This window comes from Danio rerio, chromosome 3 (genome assembly GCF_049306965.1).
Source record: "Danio rerio strain Tuebingen ecotype United States chromosome 3, GRCz12tu, whole genome shotgun sequence".
NCBI classification, from domain to species: domain Eukaryota; kingdom Metazoa; phylum Chordata; class Actinopteri; order Cypriniformes; family Danionidae; genus Danio; species Danio rerio.
The window spans coordinates 4,322,501-4,338,846 of NC_133178.1; the positions used below are offsets into that span (position 1 = coordinate 4,322,501).

At 41.2% G+C, this 16,346-nt stretch overlaps 1 protein-coding gene across 6 annotated transcripts in view; it reads right to left on the reverse strand.

Moving 5' to 3' along the window:
* The window catches only part of mcoln1b (mucolipin TRP cation channel 1b), a 71,295-nt gene that overhangs the window by 16,974 nt on the left and 37,975 nt on the right, over positions 1–16,346 (reverse strand). For 2 of the 6 annotated variants that reach the window (XR_012400642.1, XR_012400641.1), the window contains exons 11-14: positions 15,989–16,111; positions 13,230–13,436; positions 3,879–4,019; positions 3,697–3,806 (exon numbers count right to left, since the gene is read on the reverse strand). Coding sequence is in view for 4 of the 6 variants with exons in the window: in XM_073943633.1 (XP_073799734.1) it covers positions 3,888–4,019; positions 13,230–13,436; positions 15,989–16,111 (462 nt within the window). In the remaining 2 variants the exon portion in view is untranslated. 6 annotated transcript variants of the gene reach the window in all.

Here is a 16,346-nt window from a genome sequence, read left to right on the forward strand (position 1 = left end):
ATAACACTGTCTTGAGTAGTGCGGTTGAATGACATTTGTACTGGGAGCACTGTACCAATATGGCGGCGCTATTGACGCATGCTCAGGGTCCCTATGCGATATCTAGTGTATATATCTATGGGCTTCATACAGTGCATCTGGAGGTTTTCATAGCACTTCACTTATTCCACCTTTTGTTTATGTTACAGCCTTATTCCAGAATGGATTAAATTTATTGATTTCCACAACATTCTTCACACAATCCCCCATAATGACAATGTGGACAAAGAGTTTTTAAAATTGTTGCAGATTTATCAAGAATAAAAAAGCTGTAAAATCACATGTGCATCAGTATTCACAGCCTTTGCTCAAGACTTTGTTGATGCACCTTTGGCAGCAATCCGCTTGTTAAGTGTGACGTCACGCGAAGCGGCTTCCGGGTCCAAGTGCTCTATCCAACTGTATGAGGAGACTCACGAAATGGTAATAATAAACGTTTACAAAGCGATTTAATACTTTCGAAAATCACGATCGTGGTGATTGGTGGTGGATTTCAGGAGAGGGAAGAGAGAACACACCCCCATCACCATCAACGGGACGGTAGTGGAGAGAGTCAGCACTTTTAAGTTGCCTTGGAGTCCACATTGCTGAGGATTTGACATGGACTGCTCACATGGACGCAGTGCTGAGGAAGGCAAAACAACGCCTCTTCTTCCTCAGGCAACTCAGGAGGTTTGGAATGAGCCCCCACATCCTCCGCTCGTTCTACACCTGCACTGTGGAGAGCATCCTGTCTGGCTGTATCACCACCTGGTATGGAAACAGCACCAGCAGCAATCGCAAAGGCCTACATAGGACTGTGCGAACTGCTGGACGCGTAGTAGGAGGTGAGCTTCCCATCCTCCAGGACATCTACACCAGGCGGTGCATGAGAAAAGCCAAGAGAATTATCCGCGACTCCAGCCATAGCCATAGACTTTTCTCTCTGCTACCCTCAGGCAGACGCTTCCGCAGCATCCAATCACGCACCAGCCGACTGAAGGAAAGCTTCTTCAGGCTGATGAACACTTAACACACACCACACAGACTCTTCCATACCCCTCACTGCACACCATCAATATGAAGCATGGACTGCACTTTAACCAACCCATACTTGCAACAACACTGCCTACAACTATGTGGACACCTATTCATTGCACATATTGCTGTCAATCTTACATTGTCCTATTTTTTTTTTGGGAGTGTTTTGTATTTTGCACTCTGTATTTTGTACTGTCTGGAGCCAGCACCTAAGCTTTTCACTCATCATAGCACACGTGCTGCTGATGATGCGACAATAAAAGTGATTTAATCTGATAAATGTCCATGCCTTATATCCGATGGCCAGAAAGTAATTCATTTTTTTATACGTAGTTAAAATTTTGGCATTTGTAACGCAGCAAGCCCAGAGATTGTTGTGTACACTATGACTTTATACAACATTAACTTTAATGTGTGATGTGAATAAAAAGTGATCATAAACAAATAATTTCTCAACTCAAATGAGTGGCAGCTTGGACCCGGAAACAGTATTACATTCATCACAAACACGCCACCAATTAACAAGCGGATTACAGCCTCAAGTCTTTCTGAATATGATGCCACAAGCTTGGCACATCTGTCTTTGAGAATTTTTGCCCATTCCTCTTTGCAGTTCCTCTCAAGCTCTATCAGGTTGGATGGGAAGCGATGGTGTACAGCCATTTTCAGATCTCTCCTGTGATGTTCAATAGGATTTAGGTCTGGGCTCTGGCTGGGCCACTCAAGGACATTCACCGAGTTGTTGTGAAGCCGCTCTATTGATATTTTGGCGGTGTGATTTGGGTCACTGTCCTGCTGGAAGATGAACCGTCGCGCGAGTCTGAGGTCAAGAGCACTCTGAAGCAGGTCTTCATTCAGGATGTCTCTGTACATTGCTGCATTCATCTTTCCCTCTATCCTGACTAGTCTTCCAGTTCCTGCTGCTGAAACACATCCCCACAGCATGATGCTGCCTCCACCATGCTTCACTGTAGGGATGGTGTTAGCCTGCTGATGAGCGCTGCCTGTTTTTCTCTAAACGTAACGCTTGGCGTTCACTCCAAAGAGTTCAGTTTAAGTCTCATCAGAGCAGAGAGTTTTGTTTCTTATGGTCTGAGAGTCCTTCAGATGCCTTTTGGAAAATTCCAGGTGGGAAGTGTCTTCCGTCTGGCCACTCTTTCATACAGGCCTGATTGGTGGATTGCTGCGCAGATGGTTGTCCTACTGTAAGGTTCTCCTCTCTCCACAGAAGAACGCTGGAGCTCAGACAGAGTGACCATCAGGTTATTGATCACCTCCCTGACTAATGCCCTTCTGCCCCGATCACTCAGCTTAGATGGCCAGCTCTAGGAAGAATTTCAAACATCTTCCACTTATGGATGATGGAGGCCGCTGTGCTCACTGGAACTTTCAGAGCAGCAGAAATGTTTCTGTAATCTTTTCCAGCCTTGTGCCTACAGGTCTTCAGACAATTCCTTTGTCTTCATGCTTGGTTTGTGCTTTGACATGCACTGTCAACCCTGGGACCTTATATAGACATGCCTTTTCAGATCATGTCCAATTAGCTAAATTGAGCACAGGTGAACTCCAGTTAAGCTGCTGAAACATCTCAAGAATGATCTGAGGAAACTGAATGTAGCTGAGCTCAATGTAGAGCTTTACGCACAAGGCTGTGAATACTAATGTACATGTGATTTTACAACTTTTTCATTTGTAATAAATTTGCATCAATTTCAAAAACTCTTTTTCCACATTGTCATTATGAGGGATTGCGTGTAGAATTTTGAGGAAATCAATGAATTTACTCTATTTTGGAATAAGGCTGTAACATAAAAACATGTGGAAAAATACTTTCCGCATGCACTGTATGTCTACTTCAGTGCCTTAATTTCCCAGAATGCAATGCAATTGTGACGTCACCACATTTAAGTTCCCAAGTGCTCAAGAATTAAGTGCCCTCCATTAAAACCCATTCAGATACAACCGAGGGAAAACAAAAATTGGACTGGAACTCAGCCTATGTAGTACATCTGAATTTAAACATACTTCATTGTGTATATATATATATATATATATATATATATATATATATATATATATATATATATATATATATATGTCTGAAACCAAAAATAAAGGTTATTTGTTTGAAAGCACGCATAAATTGTGATTTATGACAAGCACTGAGCACTTCTTTCTGTGGCTCAGTGCATGATGTCAGATTTAAATTGTTGATGTGCGCTCTGAACATTCTAATCACACCGATGTGAGCATACACTTCAGGGACCAGCCAAGGGTGATCATACTGGTGTGACTGTACGCTTCAGGGAACAGCCAATGATGATCATACCAGTTTGATTGTATACTTCAGGAACCAGCCAATGATGATCACACCGGTGTGATTGTAAGCTACAGGGACCAGCCAATGATGATCACACCGGTGTGTTTGTAAGCTTCAGGGACCAGCCAATGATGATCACACCGGTGTGATTGTAAGCTTCAGGAACCACCCAATGATGATCCCACCGGTGTGATTGTATGCTTCAGGGACGATATTCCATGAAAATATTCCATTGGAACCCTGTATATAGTGTGAATGTGAGGAGTATGAAAGTAACTCTGATGTACTACATCCGCCATGTTGTCATCATCACATACCTGCTTGCATTCTTAAATCCTCTCCCGTGGCATCATGGGATAGTAAAGTACTTCAGAGTCTCTGCAGTAGTAGTAGATCATCCGGGTACTTCTCATCTACTGTTCCAATACTATAAATTCAAACATATTACTCTGTTTTTTTACATACTATATAGTAGGGAAGTATGCGATTTGGGACGCACCGTCTGAGTCTAGCTAAAGCAGCAGAAGAGCGAGCAGGTGGATGGCTCCGGGCTGCGGAAGTTTCCAGATGTGGGCGTGTCTGTGCACTCGGCGATGAAGCGGTGCAGTTCAGAAACCTGCGGCACGTCTTGAGTTTGTTGCTGCACACAAACATACAAACACAACAACTGAGGACTGTACACTTCTGACGATCACACCTTTAAAAATGGACTATGAGAAAGACTAATCTCTTTTTAAATAAACTAACATATTAGGCTCTATTTTGACGGTCCATGCGCAAAACAGAAAGCGTAGGGCGCAAACGCATTCAGGGCGTGCCATAATCCATATTTTATAAGGATTATAGAAAATATAAGGACGGGAAAATCTGCATGGTCTAAAAGGGTTGAGTTTATTTTCTTAATGAGTTATAGGTGTGTTTTGAGAATAAACCAATCAAAGTCTCATCTCCCATTACCTTTAAGAGCCAGCTGCCTCGCGCCATAAGTGCATTCGCTATTTACATGACGTAAAGTAAGTTCACTTTCGCTTTTGCTCTCGTAGATAGGGAAACCTTTACACACAGACATCAATTAGCCTATAAATAATTAATTTAGTTTGTTAAGTGCAAAGATTTGTTTCAAAGCTATTTCTAAATTCAATTCTAATTTCCAGCAAACGAATAAATGAACAATAATAACGAAGTGTGGTCAAAATAGTGAGGTATTTCCAAATACACCTGCTGTGCCCCATATGGTCAAAAACCTGACAGGTGGACAAATCTAAGCTTGTTTTTAGTAAAACAAATATAAATATTCATATAATAAATAATACTGCTAATAATGACATTATACAACATTAACATTATACAAAAGCAAATTGAATGAACTGAAAAAGCCTCTCGAGATGAAGAAAGTAAAGGCAGTGGTTTTTAAATTCATGTAGGCTAGAAAATAATATGTTTTGTAATATTTTAATCCTTTATATTTATATCCTATATATATCCTTATTAAATATATCCTTAATATATTATATCTTTTTCATATGTAAAGATATTTGCATATTGCTCAACATCTTGTGTGTAGTATGTAAGCCAGGCGCACTTTGCGCCAGACAATAGACCAACTTTGTTCTGGTCTAAAGAACAGAATATTTACAGTTTCTCAAAATAGCAACGCGCCAAAACACGCCTGCTTTCTTAGACCAGAACGCCTATGGGCGCACATATGAGCGCAAATGCATTTGCTATTTAAACAGTGTGGCGCAACAGCTCAAAATGACCCTTGCTCCGAGCTGAAAGTAGCAAATAACAATTGCGTTGCGCCTTGCGCCACATTGCGCCTGGTGTATGATAGGGTCCATTGTGATTCATATTCTTTTTACTGTGTTTCTGTATGTACGCATTGGGCCTGTTTCAGTAAGGAGGTTCAACCAACTCAGAGTTTAAACTTAAACTCTGAGATGACTTAACGAGAGATAAAAACTGGTTTTGGCTTTGAGAACTGCTGATCTGAGTCAGGTCAATCAAAACTGAGTAGACCAATTCAGAGGTAAGCGCACAGACCACAACTATAAAAAGGGATTATCAATGGAGCGCAGACATTACGATAATATATAATATAATATAATGATATAATATCTTTTCCCCAATTTCTCTTTAATGGAGAAGCTTTTTCTCTAAAACTCATTTCTAATCATAATAGTTTAATAGCTCATCTCTAATAACTGATTTATTTTATCTTTGCCATGATGGCAGTAAATAATATTAGACTAGGGGCTCTATTTTGATGGTCCATGTGCAGAGCGCAAAACGCAGGGCGCAAACGCTTTCAGGGCGGGTCAGAAATCGTTTTTGCTAATTTAAAGACAGGAAAATCTGCTTTGCGCCGTGGCGCATGGTCTAAAAGGGTTGAGTTTATTTTCTTAATGAGTTATAGGTGTGTTTTGAGAATAAACCAATTACAGTCTCATCTCCCATTCCCTTTAAGAGCCAACTGCGTCACGCCAAGAGCGCATTCGCTATTTACAGGACGCAAAGTAAGTCTAAGTGGAAAAAATGAGCATTTCACAAGCAAACAGGTAACAGTTTTTTAACAGAAAACTGTTAAACAGAGCATCTACTGCGTGAGAATGAGAGATAATGGATCTACTTTCACTTTCGCTCTTGGATAGGGAAACCTTTACGCACAGACATCAACTAGCCTATAAATAAATACTTTTGTTTGTTAAGCGCAAAGATTTGTTTCAAAACTATTACTAAATTCAGTTCTAATTTCCAGCAAACGAATAAATGAATAATAATAACAAAGTGTGCTCAAAATACTGAGTTGTTTCCAAATACACCTGCCATGCCCCATATGGTCTAAAACCTGACAGGTGGGCAAATCTAAGCTTGTTTTTAATAAAACAAATATAAATATGGCTATAATAAATAATACTGCTAATAATAATAACATTATACAAAAGCAAATTGTTATGAATGAACTTAAAAAGCCTCCCGAGATGAAGAAGACATAAAAGCAGTGATTTTTCATATTTATGTAGGCTAGAAAATAATATGTTTTGTAATATTTTAATCTTTTATATTTATATTCTATATTTAAATGTTTTTCCAATGTAAAGATATTTGCCTATTGCTCTCTTGTGTGTATTAAGCAGTGTGTAAGCGAGGGGCTTTTCTTCATCTCAGTTCATTCATAACAATTTGCTTTTGTATAATGTTATTATTATTAGCAGTATTATTTATTATATCCATATTTATATTTGTTTTATTAAAAACAAGCTTAGATTTGTCCACCTGTCAGGTTTTAGACCATATGGGGCACAGCATGTGTTTTAGGATATAACTCAGGTTTTTGAGCACATTTTGTTATTGTTGTTCATTTATTCGTTTGCTGGAAATTAGAACTGAATTTAGAAATAGTTTTGAAACGAATATTTGCGCTTAACAAACAAAATTATTTATTTATAGACTAATTGATGTCTGTGCGTAAAGTTTTCCCTATCCAAGAGCGAATGTGAAAGTAGATCCATTATCTCTCATTCTCACGCAGTAGATTGTGACGCCTGCTGCGCTGTCATTTGTCTGCCGTGTCTGTCTGTGTGTCTGTTTTGCTCCCTCTACAGATGCGCTGTAGCATTGCGGGGCATGATCAGGTGGATGGGGAACACCTGAGTCTAAGTGAGCGCTCCTTTATCAGCGTCCGGCCACTGTTTGGGAGGATGATTCTTCCGGCTAAGGGTTGGGACGGAGACCAGCGGCGTGCGAGTTGGCGGGGCGTTCTTGCCTAATGTTTGATCACAGTGGGCTTAAATAAAACTTTTGTAACGTGATTTTTGGCTTCCCCTCTTATTTTTTACTTGTTTCGCCCCGAGGGCGTAACAATTGGGGGCTCGTCCTTGTGAAGACTATTTTTTGCGTCGATCGGTTTGTTTTGGTTAGATTTTCGTTTGGTAAGTGTTTTATTTTATTATTATGTTTTGCTTTGATTATTAGCTTATTTTGTTAGGAGGGGGAAAGTAGTGGTTGGCAGGCAATTTGTGGTCTCCGTCCTGCCCAAGTGTAATATTTGATTAAGTTCTAATCATAGTCTAATCCGTCAAAAGAAACCTAGCCAAATTGTGCAGAACTAAACTGTCCCCGGGTAGGTGAAGAACGTGTCTTCGGATACGTTATTTTTTTATTTTAGTTTGTTGTTTTTGGCTGGCTCGGGGCTTGGTAGCATTTGTCTCGGGAGCACGGCCGAGGTTTGGGGAATTACTTGTACATTGGTGGTTCTCCCAAACTTGCGGTATATAGTGCATAAATTCCCGGTCTTGGGCCAGTTGAAGATTAGGGTCTACATTAGTGAAGAGTCGGGGAGGTTTTATTTCTGTGTGATTGGTGGCAATAACGGTGATATTATTATTATTATTGGATTGGAGTTAATTAGATTTTTTTTTCTATGGCGAGTGTTGTGGAAACGTTTGTTCAAACTCCGTCGGAGGACTTATTAGACTTAATGACGAAGGATCAATTATTAGAATTAGCAACTCATTACGAAATTGAGCTCTCCGCACTTCAGAAGAGAACGAAGGAGGGGATAAAGCAGATTTTAAAAGCGTCGCTTTTTGATCTGAATGTGCTGGTGGAAGCACCGGCTCCGATACAACCTGGGTTTGGTGCACTTTCATTCGAGCAGCAGAAAGAGTTGTTGATGTTGCAGCGCGACACTGAATGTGAAAAACGGCGTTTAGATTGTGAGAAAGCTAAAATAGAACATAAGATTGAGGAGAGTCGATTGGAGCAGCAGCGCGTGCAGGTCGAGCAGAAACGACTTGATCTTCTAAAAGAGGGTAAGTTCCCTGCTGAAAGTGTTGTAGCCTCCTCTCCTAAATTGGATATTGTTAATAATTTGCGCTTGGTTCCTCCGTTTAATGAGTCTGATGTGGAAACTTTTTTTCTGTTATTTGAGAGGATTGCTGTAGCTTATAAGTGGAGTGACATTGAGCGCACCTTACTCCTTCAGTGCGTTTTGACGGGAAAGGCCCAGCAAGCGTATTCTGCTTTATCAGTTGAGGAGAGTCAAATTTACGAAAATGTGAAGTCATCTGTTTTAAAGATTTATGAGCGTGTGCCGGAAAGCTATCGCCAGCAGTTTCGTTCTTTGGGGCGTGAATCCAATCAAACGCATGTAGAATTTGTGAGAGATCTAACTTTGCGATTTAATCGTTGGCGTATGTCGGCAGAAGTGACCACCTTGGATGATCTGATAAATTTGGTTTTATTGGAGCAATTTAAAAATACGCTTCCAGATATTGTTGTCACTTACATTGCCGAGCGTAATGTTAAGACCGCGTCCCAGGCAGCAGTGCTGGCCGATGAGTGGGAACTCATTCATAAAACTCGTACAGACGGTTTCAGAAGTGATCGCCTTTCTCCCTGCTTAAGTTCTCCATCCGTTTATTTGAACCAGGCAAGGCGTCCTAAAAGTCCATCAAATAGACACGATTTGACTTGTAACTACTGCTTAGAAAAAGGGCATTGGAAATCAAATTGTCCCGTTCTTAAATCAAAAAGTGCCAAGGCACAGCTAACTAAATCCGCCGGTTTTGTAAAGCCCGCTGCGCTTGTGGGTCCTGTACCGCTGTCCGCTCTGTCAGCTGAAACACCGGCGAATACATCAAGCGTGTTAGACCGCCAGGATATTTTTAATCCGTTTATTTCGGATGGTTTTGTGTCACTTAAAAGTGGTAATAGGATAGTAGTAAAAATTCTCCGAGATACAGGATCATCGGCTTCCTTTATTTTGGAATCTATATTGCCGTTTTCACTGGAGTCTGACACTGGTAAGTCGTTGTTAATTCGTGGCATTGGATTAAATACATTATCTGTACCCTTACATAAAGTGACTCTGAATTGTGACTTAGTGCAGGGGGATGTAGAGCTTGGCGTGCGACCTGTTCTGCCCGTTGAAGGCGTGTCACTTATTCTTGGCAATAATCTGGCGGGCGGACGCGTTTGGGTTGGGGAAACGCCACCTTTGATAGTTTCTAACCCGCCTCCTTATTGTGACTGTCTGGATGAGAGTGCTCCGCAAAATCCTGATGTGTTTGTTGCTTGTGCAGTGACTCGATCTGCTAGCCGGGCGCAATCTAAAGTAAAACCTGTAAGTACTGAACATTTTTTTCCGTTAACTGATTATCCACTGGCCGTTTCTAGGGAAGAGCTCTCGAAGGAACAGCAGAGCGATGTAACTTTAAAAGCTCAGTATGAGCAAGTTTATGATGATGTTGATATTCGGAACCGGGCACAGGGTTATTTCATCAGAGATGGGGTATTATTGAGAAAATGGTCTCCACATGCTGGTTTTTGTGTGGGGGATCCTTTTGTCCAGGTGGTGGTGCCCGTTAAATGGCGGCCGGTAGTTTTAAAAACTGCCCATGATGGTCTTGCCGGTCATGCTGGCATTAAAAAGACGTATGACAGAATTCTTCGTTATTTTTACTGGCCACGAATCAAAAAAGATGTCGCCAGTTATGTTAAAACCTGTCATACATGCCAGTTGACTGGTAAGCCTAATCAGCCGTTAAAACCGGCGCCTCTGCAGCCCATTTCTGCCGTATGCCAACCTTTCGAGCATCTCATCATTGACTGTGTTGGGCCACTCCCTCGCTCAAAAGCGGGGAGTGAATATCTGCCAACAGTGATGTGCCAGGTCACTCGTTATCCGGCCGCGTTTCCTTTGCGTTCTATTAACACTAAGGCTATTGTAAAAGCTCTCACTCAATTTATTTCTATTTTTGGCTTACCTAAAGTTATTCAGTCCGATCAGGGAAGTAATTTTACTTCAAACTTGTTTGCCGAAGTACTTCGTCATTTGGGGATTAAACACAATTTGTCCACTGCGTATCATGCGCAAAGTCAAGGTGCGCTAGAGCGCTTCCATTCCACCTTAAAATCCTTGCTCCAGGCTTATTGCGTTGAGATGGACAGAGATTGGGAGGAGGGCCTCCCGTGGCTGATGCTGTCAGCCCGGGAAGTAACTCAACAAAGTCTTGGCTATAGCCCGAATGAACTCGTTTTTGCTCATAAAGTTCGGGGGGTACTGGCTGTTTTGCACGATCAGTGGACCGATTTAGATCCGCCAGAAAAATTGTCGGATTATGTTTTGGGTTTTCGTCGACGGCTTTCGTTGGCATGGGAACTAGCTAAAAAGCAGTTGGGTAGTTCCCAGAAAAAGATGAAGCGCCTGTTTGACCGTCGCACTGAATGCCGACAGTTTAGCGTGGGAGACCAGGTTGTTGCGCTCCTCCCGGTGTTGGGATCGCCCTTTCAAGCCAAGTACACTGGGCCATATAAGGTGACGCACATTGGCAGTAATGACAATTACACTATTTTAACACCAGATCGTAAAAAGAAAACACAAGTTTGTCACGTTAATATTTTAAAGCCATATTTTAATCGAGACTGTGTCACACCAATGCAGGTAAATCCTGTAGCGCTGGTTGATAGTTTTCCTGAGCACTATGCGCATCATGTGATGGATATGCAGGTGGAAGAATTGAAAACACCCGATGATTGCGTGTTGCAGGGTAGGTTAAAGAATTCTGAGACTTTTAAAAAGTTGTTATTCGATTTTAAACATCTAGATGCTACTCAACAACAAGAATTAATTCAGTTGTTATCGGAGTTTCCACAGTTATTTTCCGATGTACCGACACAGACGAGTGTTTTGACCCATGATATAGATGTGGGGGAAGCCACGCCTATCCGCCAGCGCTTTTATCGTGTTCCCCTGAATAAACGTGATGTATTGAGAGCAGAAGTTCAGTATTTGCTCGACAATAAACTGGCTGAACCCTCTTCCTCTTGCTGGTCATCTCCGTGTCTTTTAGTTCGGAAGTCCGACGATAGTTTCCGTTTTTGTACGGACTATAGAAAATTAAATTCAGTAACAAAACCAGACTCCTTTCCTCTACCGAGGATGGAGGATTGTATTGATCAGGTCGGTGCTGCAAAATTCGTGACTAAATTGGATTTACTTAAGGGCTATTGGCAGGTCTACTTAAGTGAGCGTGCGAGGGAATTATCGTCGTTTATAACACCTGATGGGTTATTCTCCTACCGGGTTATGAGCTTCGGGCTGCGAAACGCGCCCGCAACGTTTCAGAGATTAATGAACAAAATAGTCGCGGGATTAGAAGGGGTTACCGTTTATTTGGACGATACGATTGTTGTGAGTGATAGCTGGCCGGAGCATCTTTGTCGTTTGCGCCGCCTTCTCGATCGCCTCTCGCAGGCCAACCTTACCATCAATCTCGCTAAATGCGAATTTGCAGGGGCGACGGTGACGTACCTGGGCAAGGTAGTGGGACAAGGACAGGTGCGTCCAGTGAGGGCGAAGGTGCAGGCGATAGATGAATATCCGGTGCCTGTCACTAAGAAAGAATTAATGCGCTTTCTGGGACTTGTAGGGTTTTACCGCTGTTTTTGTAGAAACTTTTCCACAGTGGTTGCCCCTTTAACTGATCTGCTTAAGTCCAAAGCTTTATTTGTGTGGTCCGAGTCTTGTCAAACTGCGTTTGATGCAGTAAAGGCGTTGCTTACGTCAGCACCGGTCCTGATGGCTCCCCGGCTAGGAGAACCATTTAAGATTATGGTGGATGCCAGTAAAGAGGGAGCGGGTGCAGTGTTGGTTCAAGAGGATGATGTGGGCATCGAGCGTCCGGTTTGTTTTTTCTCACGAAAATTCAATAGTTATCAACGGAATTATTCTACCATCGAAAAAGAAGCGCTCGCATTAATTTGGGCTCTCCAACACTTTGAGGTGTATGTGGGAGGAGATAGTTCACCTTTAACGATTTATAGCGATCATAATCCTCTTACCTTTTTGCACTCGCTTAAAAATCCTAACCAACGGCTTATGCGCTGGTGCTTGTTTCTCCAACCTTTTCATTTGGACATTCGGCACTTAAAAGGCTCTGAGAATATAGTGGCCGACGCCCTGTCTAGGGCCCCCTTGTAAATATGGGTTTGTATTCACTTTCTTTTTATTATGTACATGTTTATGGTTTATTGTATGGAAACGTTGTTTCCTGTTTATGGGGGAGGGTGTGACGCCTGCTGCGCTGTCATTTGTCTGCCGTGTCTGTCTGTGTGTCTGTTTTGCTCCCTCTACAGATGCGCTGTAGCATTGCGGGGCATGATCAGGTGGATGGGGAACACCTGAGTCTAAGTGAGCGCTCCTTTATCAGCGTCCGGCCACTGTTTGGGAGGATGATTCTTCCGGCTAAGGGTTGGGACGGAGACCAGCGGCGTGCGAGTTGGCGGGGCGTTCTTGCCTAATGTTTGATCACAGTGGGCTTAAATAAAACTTTTGTAACGTGATTTTTGGCTCCCCCTCTTATTTTTTACTTGTTTCGCCCCGAGGGCGTAACAAGATGCTCTGTTTAACAGTTTTCTATTATAAATCTGTGAACTGTTTGCTTGTGAAATGCTCATTTTTTCCACTTAGACTTACTTTGCGTCCTGTAAATAGCGAATGCGCTCTTGGCGTGACGCAGCTGGCTCTTAAAGAGAATGGGAGATGAGACTCTAATTGGATTATTCTCAAAACACACCTATAACTCATTAAGAAAATAAACTCAACCCTTTTAGACCATGCGCCACGTCGCAAAGCGGATTTTCCCATCCTTAAATTAGCAAAAATGCGTTCTGACACGCCCTGAAAGCGTTTGCGCCCTGCGTTTTGCGCTCTGCGCATGGACCGTCAAAATAGAGCCCTTTGTTTCTTTACCACAGAGAAAGCCTCTTTAAAGAAAATTGCCACTACAAGGGCTTCAACTGTATATAAGTGTGTTTTGTGTGTTCAGTGTGTGGACAGACTCACAGTGATGGTGTCGTAGGCTCCGGTGATGAGTGCGATGAACAGCGACAGCACCATGTAGATGAAGAGCGAGATGAAGGTGTAGAGGTAGATCTGGCTGAACACCCACACCAGCGTTCCGCTCTGCTCCACCTCCGAGAACGTGGCGAACATGTCGTCTCCGTTGATCAGGGAAAACAGACACTCGGACACCGTCGACAGAGAGCGGAACTAGTGTACAAACACACACACACATTCACAATGATTAATTCACACACTGCCAATTCAATCATGGCGGCCTTTGGCGTGCTGTTTCAGAAATTAAGTATACTGTCGTGGCCAAAAGTTTTGAGAATGACACAAATATTAGTTTTCACAAAGTTTGCTGCTAAACTGCTTTTAGATCTTTGTTTCAGTTGTTTCTATGATGTACTGAAATATAATTACAAGCACTTCACACGTTTCAAAGGCTTTTATCAACAATTACATGACATTTATGCAAAGAGTCAGTATTTGCAGTGTTGGCCATTCTTTTTCAGTACCTCTGCATTTCGACTGGACATGCTCTCAATCAACTTCTGGGCCAAATCCTGACTGATAGCAACCCATTCTTTCATAATCAGTTCTTGGATTTTGTCAGAATTAGTGGGTTTTTGATAGTTCATCCGCCTTTTGAGGATTGACCACAAGTTCTCAATAGGATTAAGTTCTGGGGAGTTTCCAGGCCATGGACCCCAAATAAGTAAGACAACTAGCAAAAACAAAGCAAAATATACCAAAACAACGGTTTGAGACAGTAATCCATGATTTTATGACCACTCGGTTAGATTACTGTAATGCACGGCATGTGGGGAGTAGCAGGTCATGTATTGGCCTGTTTGCAAATGGTGCAAAATGCTGTTAGCTTGTACTCGCAAATTTGACATTTTCCCTGTGTTAGCTTTGCTTCATTGGTTGCCAGTTCATTTGACAATTATTTGCCCTTTTGTGAATTTTGTTTTTCAAATATTTGCCAAATTATGTTTAACAGAGCTTTTTGCTTCTGGAGAAAGTTCTATTTGTGTTATCAGCCCTGGCTTAATAATTAGGAAGTGTGGTTTGTCATTCCATTGTCATGCAGATGACAGTCCGGTCTATGTGCCGCTTAGAAAAATGACTGTCAACTCGCTCCTTGATTGCCTTAGTGAAATGAAGGCTTGGATAGCTTTTAGTTTGTTAAAATTTAATGAAAACAAAACAGAATTAATGCTTTTTGTAGGTACAGCTGGGACTTCTCTATTCTATTTGGGCTCGTTAGCTCAGCCTATTAAGCCTACAGTCACAAACTCAGGGATGAAATTTGACTTAGATTTTAAATTTGACAATCAGTTTAGAGCGGTGGTTGAATCTAGCTTTTTACAATTAAGACAACTAGCAAAAACAAAGCAATATATACCAAAACAACAGACAGTAATCCATGATTTTATGACCACTCGGTTAGATTACTCGAATGCACTGTATGTGGAAAGTAGCAGGTCATCTATTGCCTGTTTGCAAATGGTGCAAAATGCTGTTAACTAACACTCGCAAATTTGACACTTCACCCATGTTAGCTTTGCTTCATTGTTTGCCAGATTATTTTAGAAAACAGTTTAAAATTCGTTTATTTGTTTTTATAAACCTCTAAATCACAGGTGTCAAACTCAGTTCCAAAAGGGCCGCAGCTCTCCACAGTTTAGTTCCAACCCTAATTAAACACACCTGATCAAACTAATTGAGTCCTTCAGGCTTGTTTGAAACTTACAGGTAAGTGTGTTGGAGCAGGGTTGGAACTAAACTGTGCAGAGCTTCGGCCCTCCAGCAATTGAGTTTGACACCCCTGCTCTAAATAGTCTTGCTGCACATTATATCTCTGAGCTGATACACCCCTATGAGCCCACTCATTCTCTTAAGTCAGCTAAGGGTCATCTTCTCTTGATTGTGCCAAAAACAAAGTGTAAGCTTTGAGGGAATCGGTCCTAAATTTTGGAATGATTTGCCGCCGCCTATTAAACAGGCCTCTTCCATTTTCTCAATTAAATCAGCTCTTAATACTCATTTGCTTTTGTTGACATTTGACATCTGATCTTAATAACGTAATAGACCATCTAGCTATATTAAATCTTGTGTTTTATGTATTTTATAGACTATTATACTTATGTTGTTCTATACTTTCTATACAGCTCACTTCTGTGTTTGTAAAGTGCTCTATAAATAAAGTTTGACTTATTTCGGCTAAAATAAATAGTTTTTTTTTTCTGAAAACCATTTTAAGGTCAATATTATTAGCCCCCTTAAGCAATATTTGTTTTGAATTGTCTCCAAAACAAACCACTGTTATACAATGACTTGCCTAATTACCCGAACTTTACCCTAATTAACCCAGTTAAGCCTTTAAATGTCACTTTAAGCTGAATAATAGTGTCTTGAAGAATATCTAGTCAATTATTATGTGCTGTCATCATGGCAAAGATAAAATAAATCAGTTATTAGAAATGAGTTATTAAAACTATGATGTTTAGAAATGTGCTGAAAAAAATCTTCCCTCCGTTAAACACAAATTGGGGGAAAAATATACAAGAGGGGCTAATAATTCTGACTTCAACTGCATATAAACTCAAGTGCGGTATTATTAAAGTGTATCAAACCTTAGCATGTTATAATTGAAATATGTCATACTGTAGCATGGTATAATTAATAAATAAATGCAACATGTTTTAGCATGGTATCGTGCTTTAGCGTGGTATAACTGAAATAGCTCATACTTTGGCATGGTAGGGTCCCAGGACGATCCAGCCGCAGAAGCAGTAGCCCATATAAATGGCAGCAGCGCAGCAGCAGAAGCGGATAACGTTTGGAAACGCAGCTCGTAGAGTCACGATCAGAATCTGAAAACAGAGACTATTTACATCATTTCTGTCTCATGGTTAGTGTCACTGAATAGGTAACACTTGCTTAATAGAAAATATAGAAAAACACAAACATTTCAAGACAAAATAAAAATAAAAAAAGAGAAGATTGCTGTTGCAATAAACAAAGTACATTTCCCCTCAAACTCTCATTCCTATATTACATTAAAACGGTATCGTTCAAAACCTTTTCAATTAAAATGAATTCCTTCAG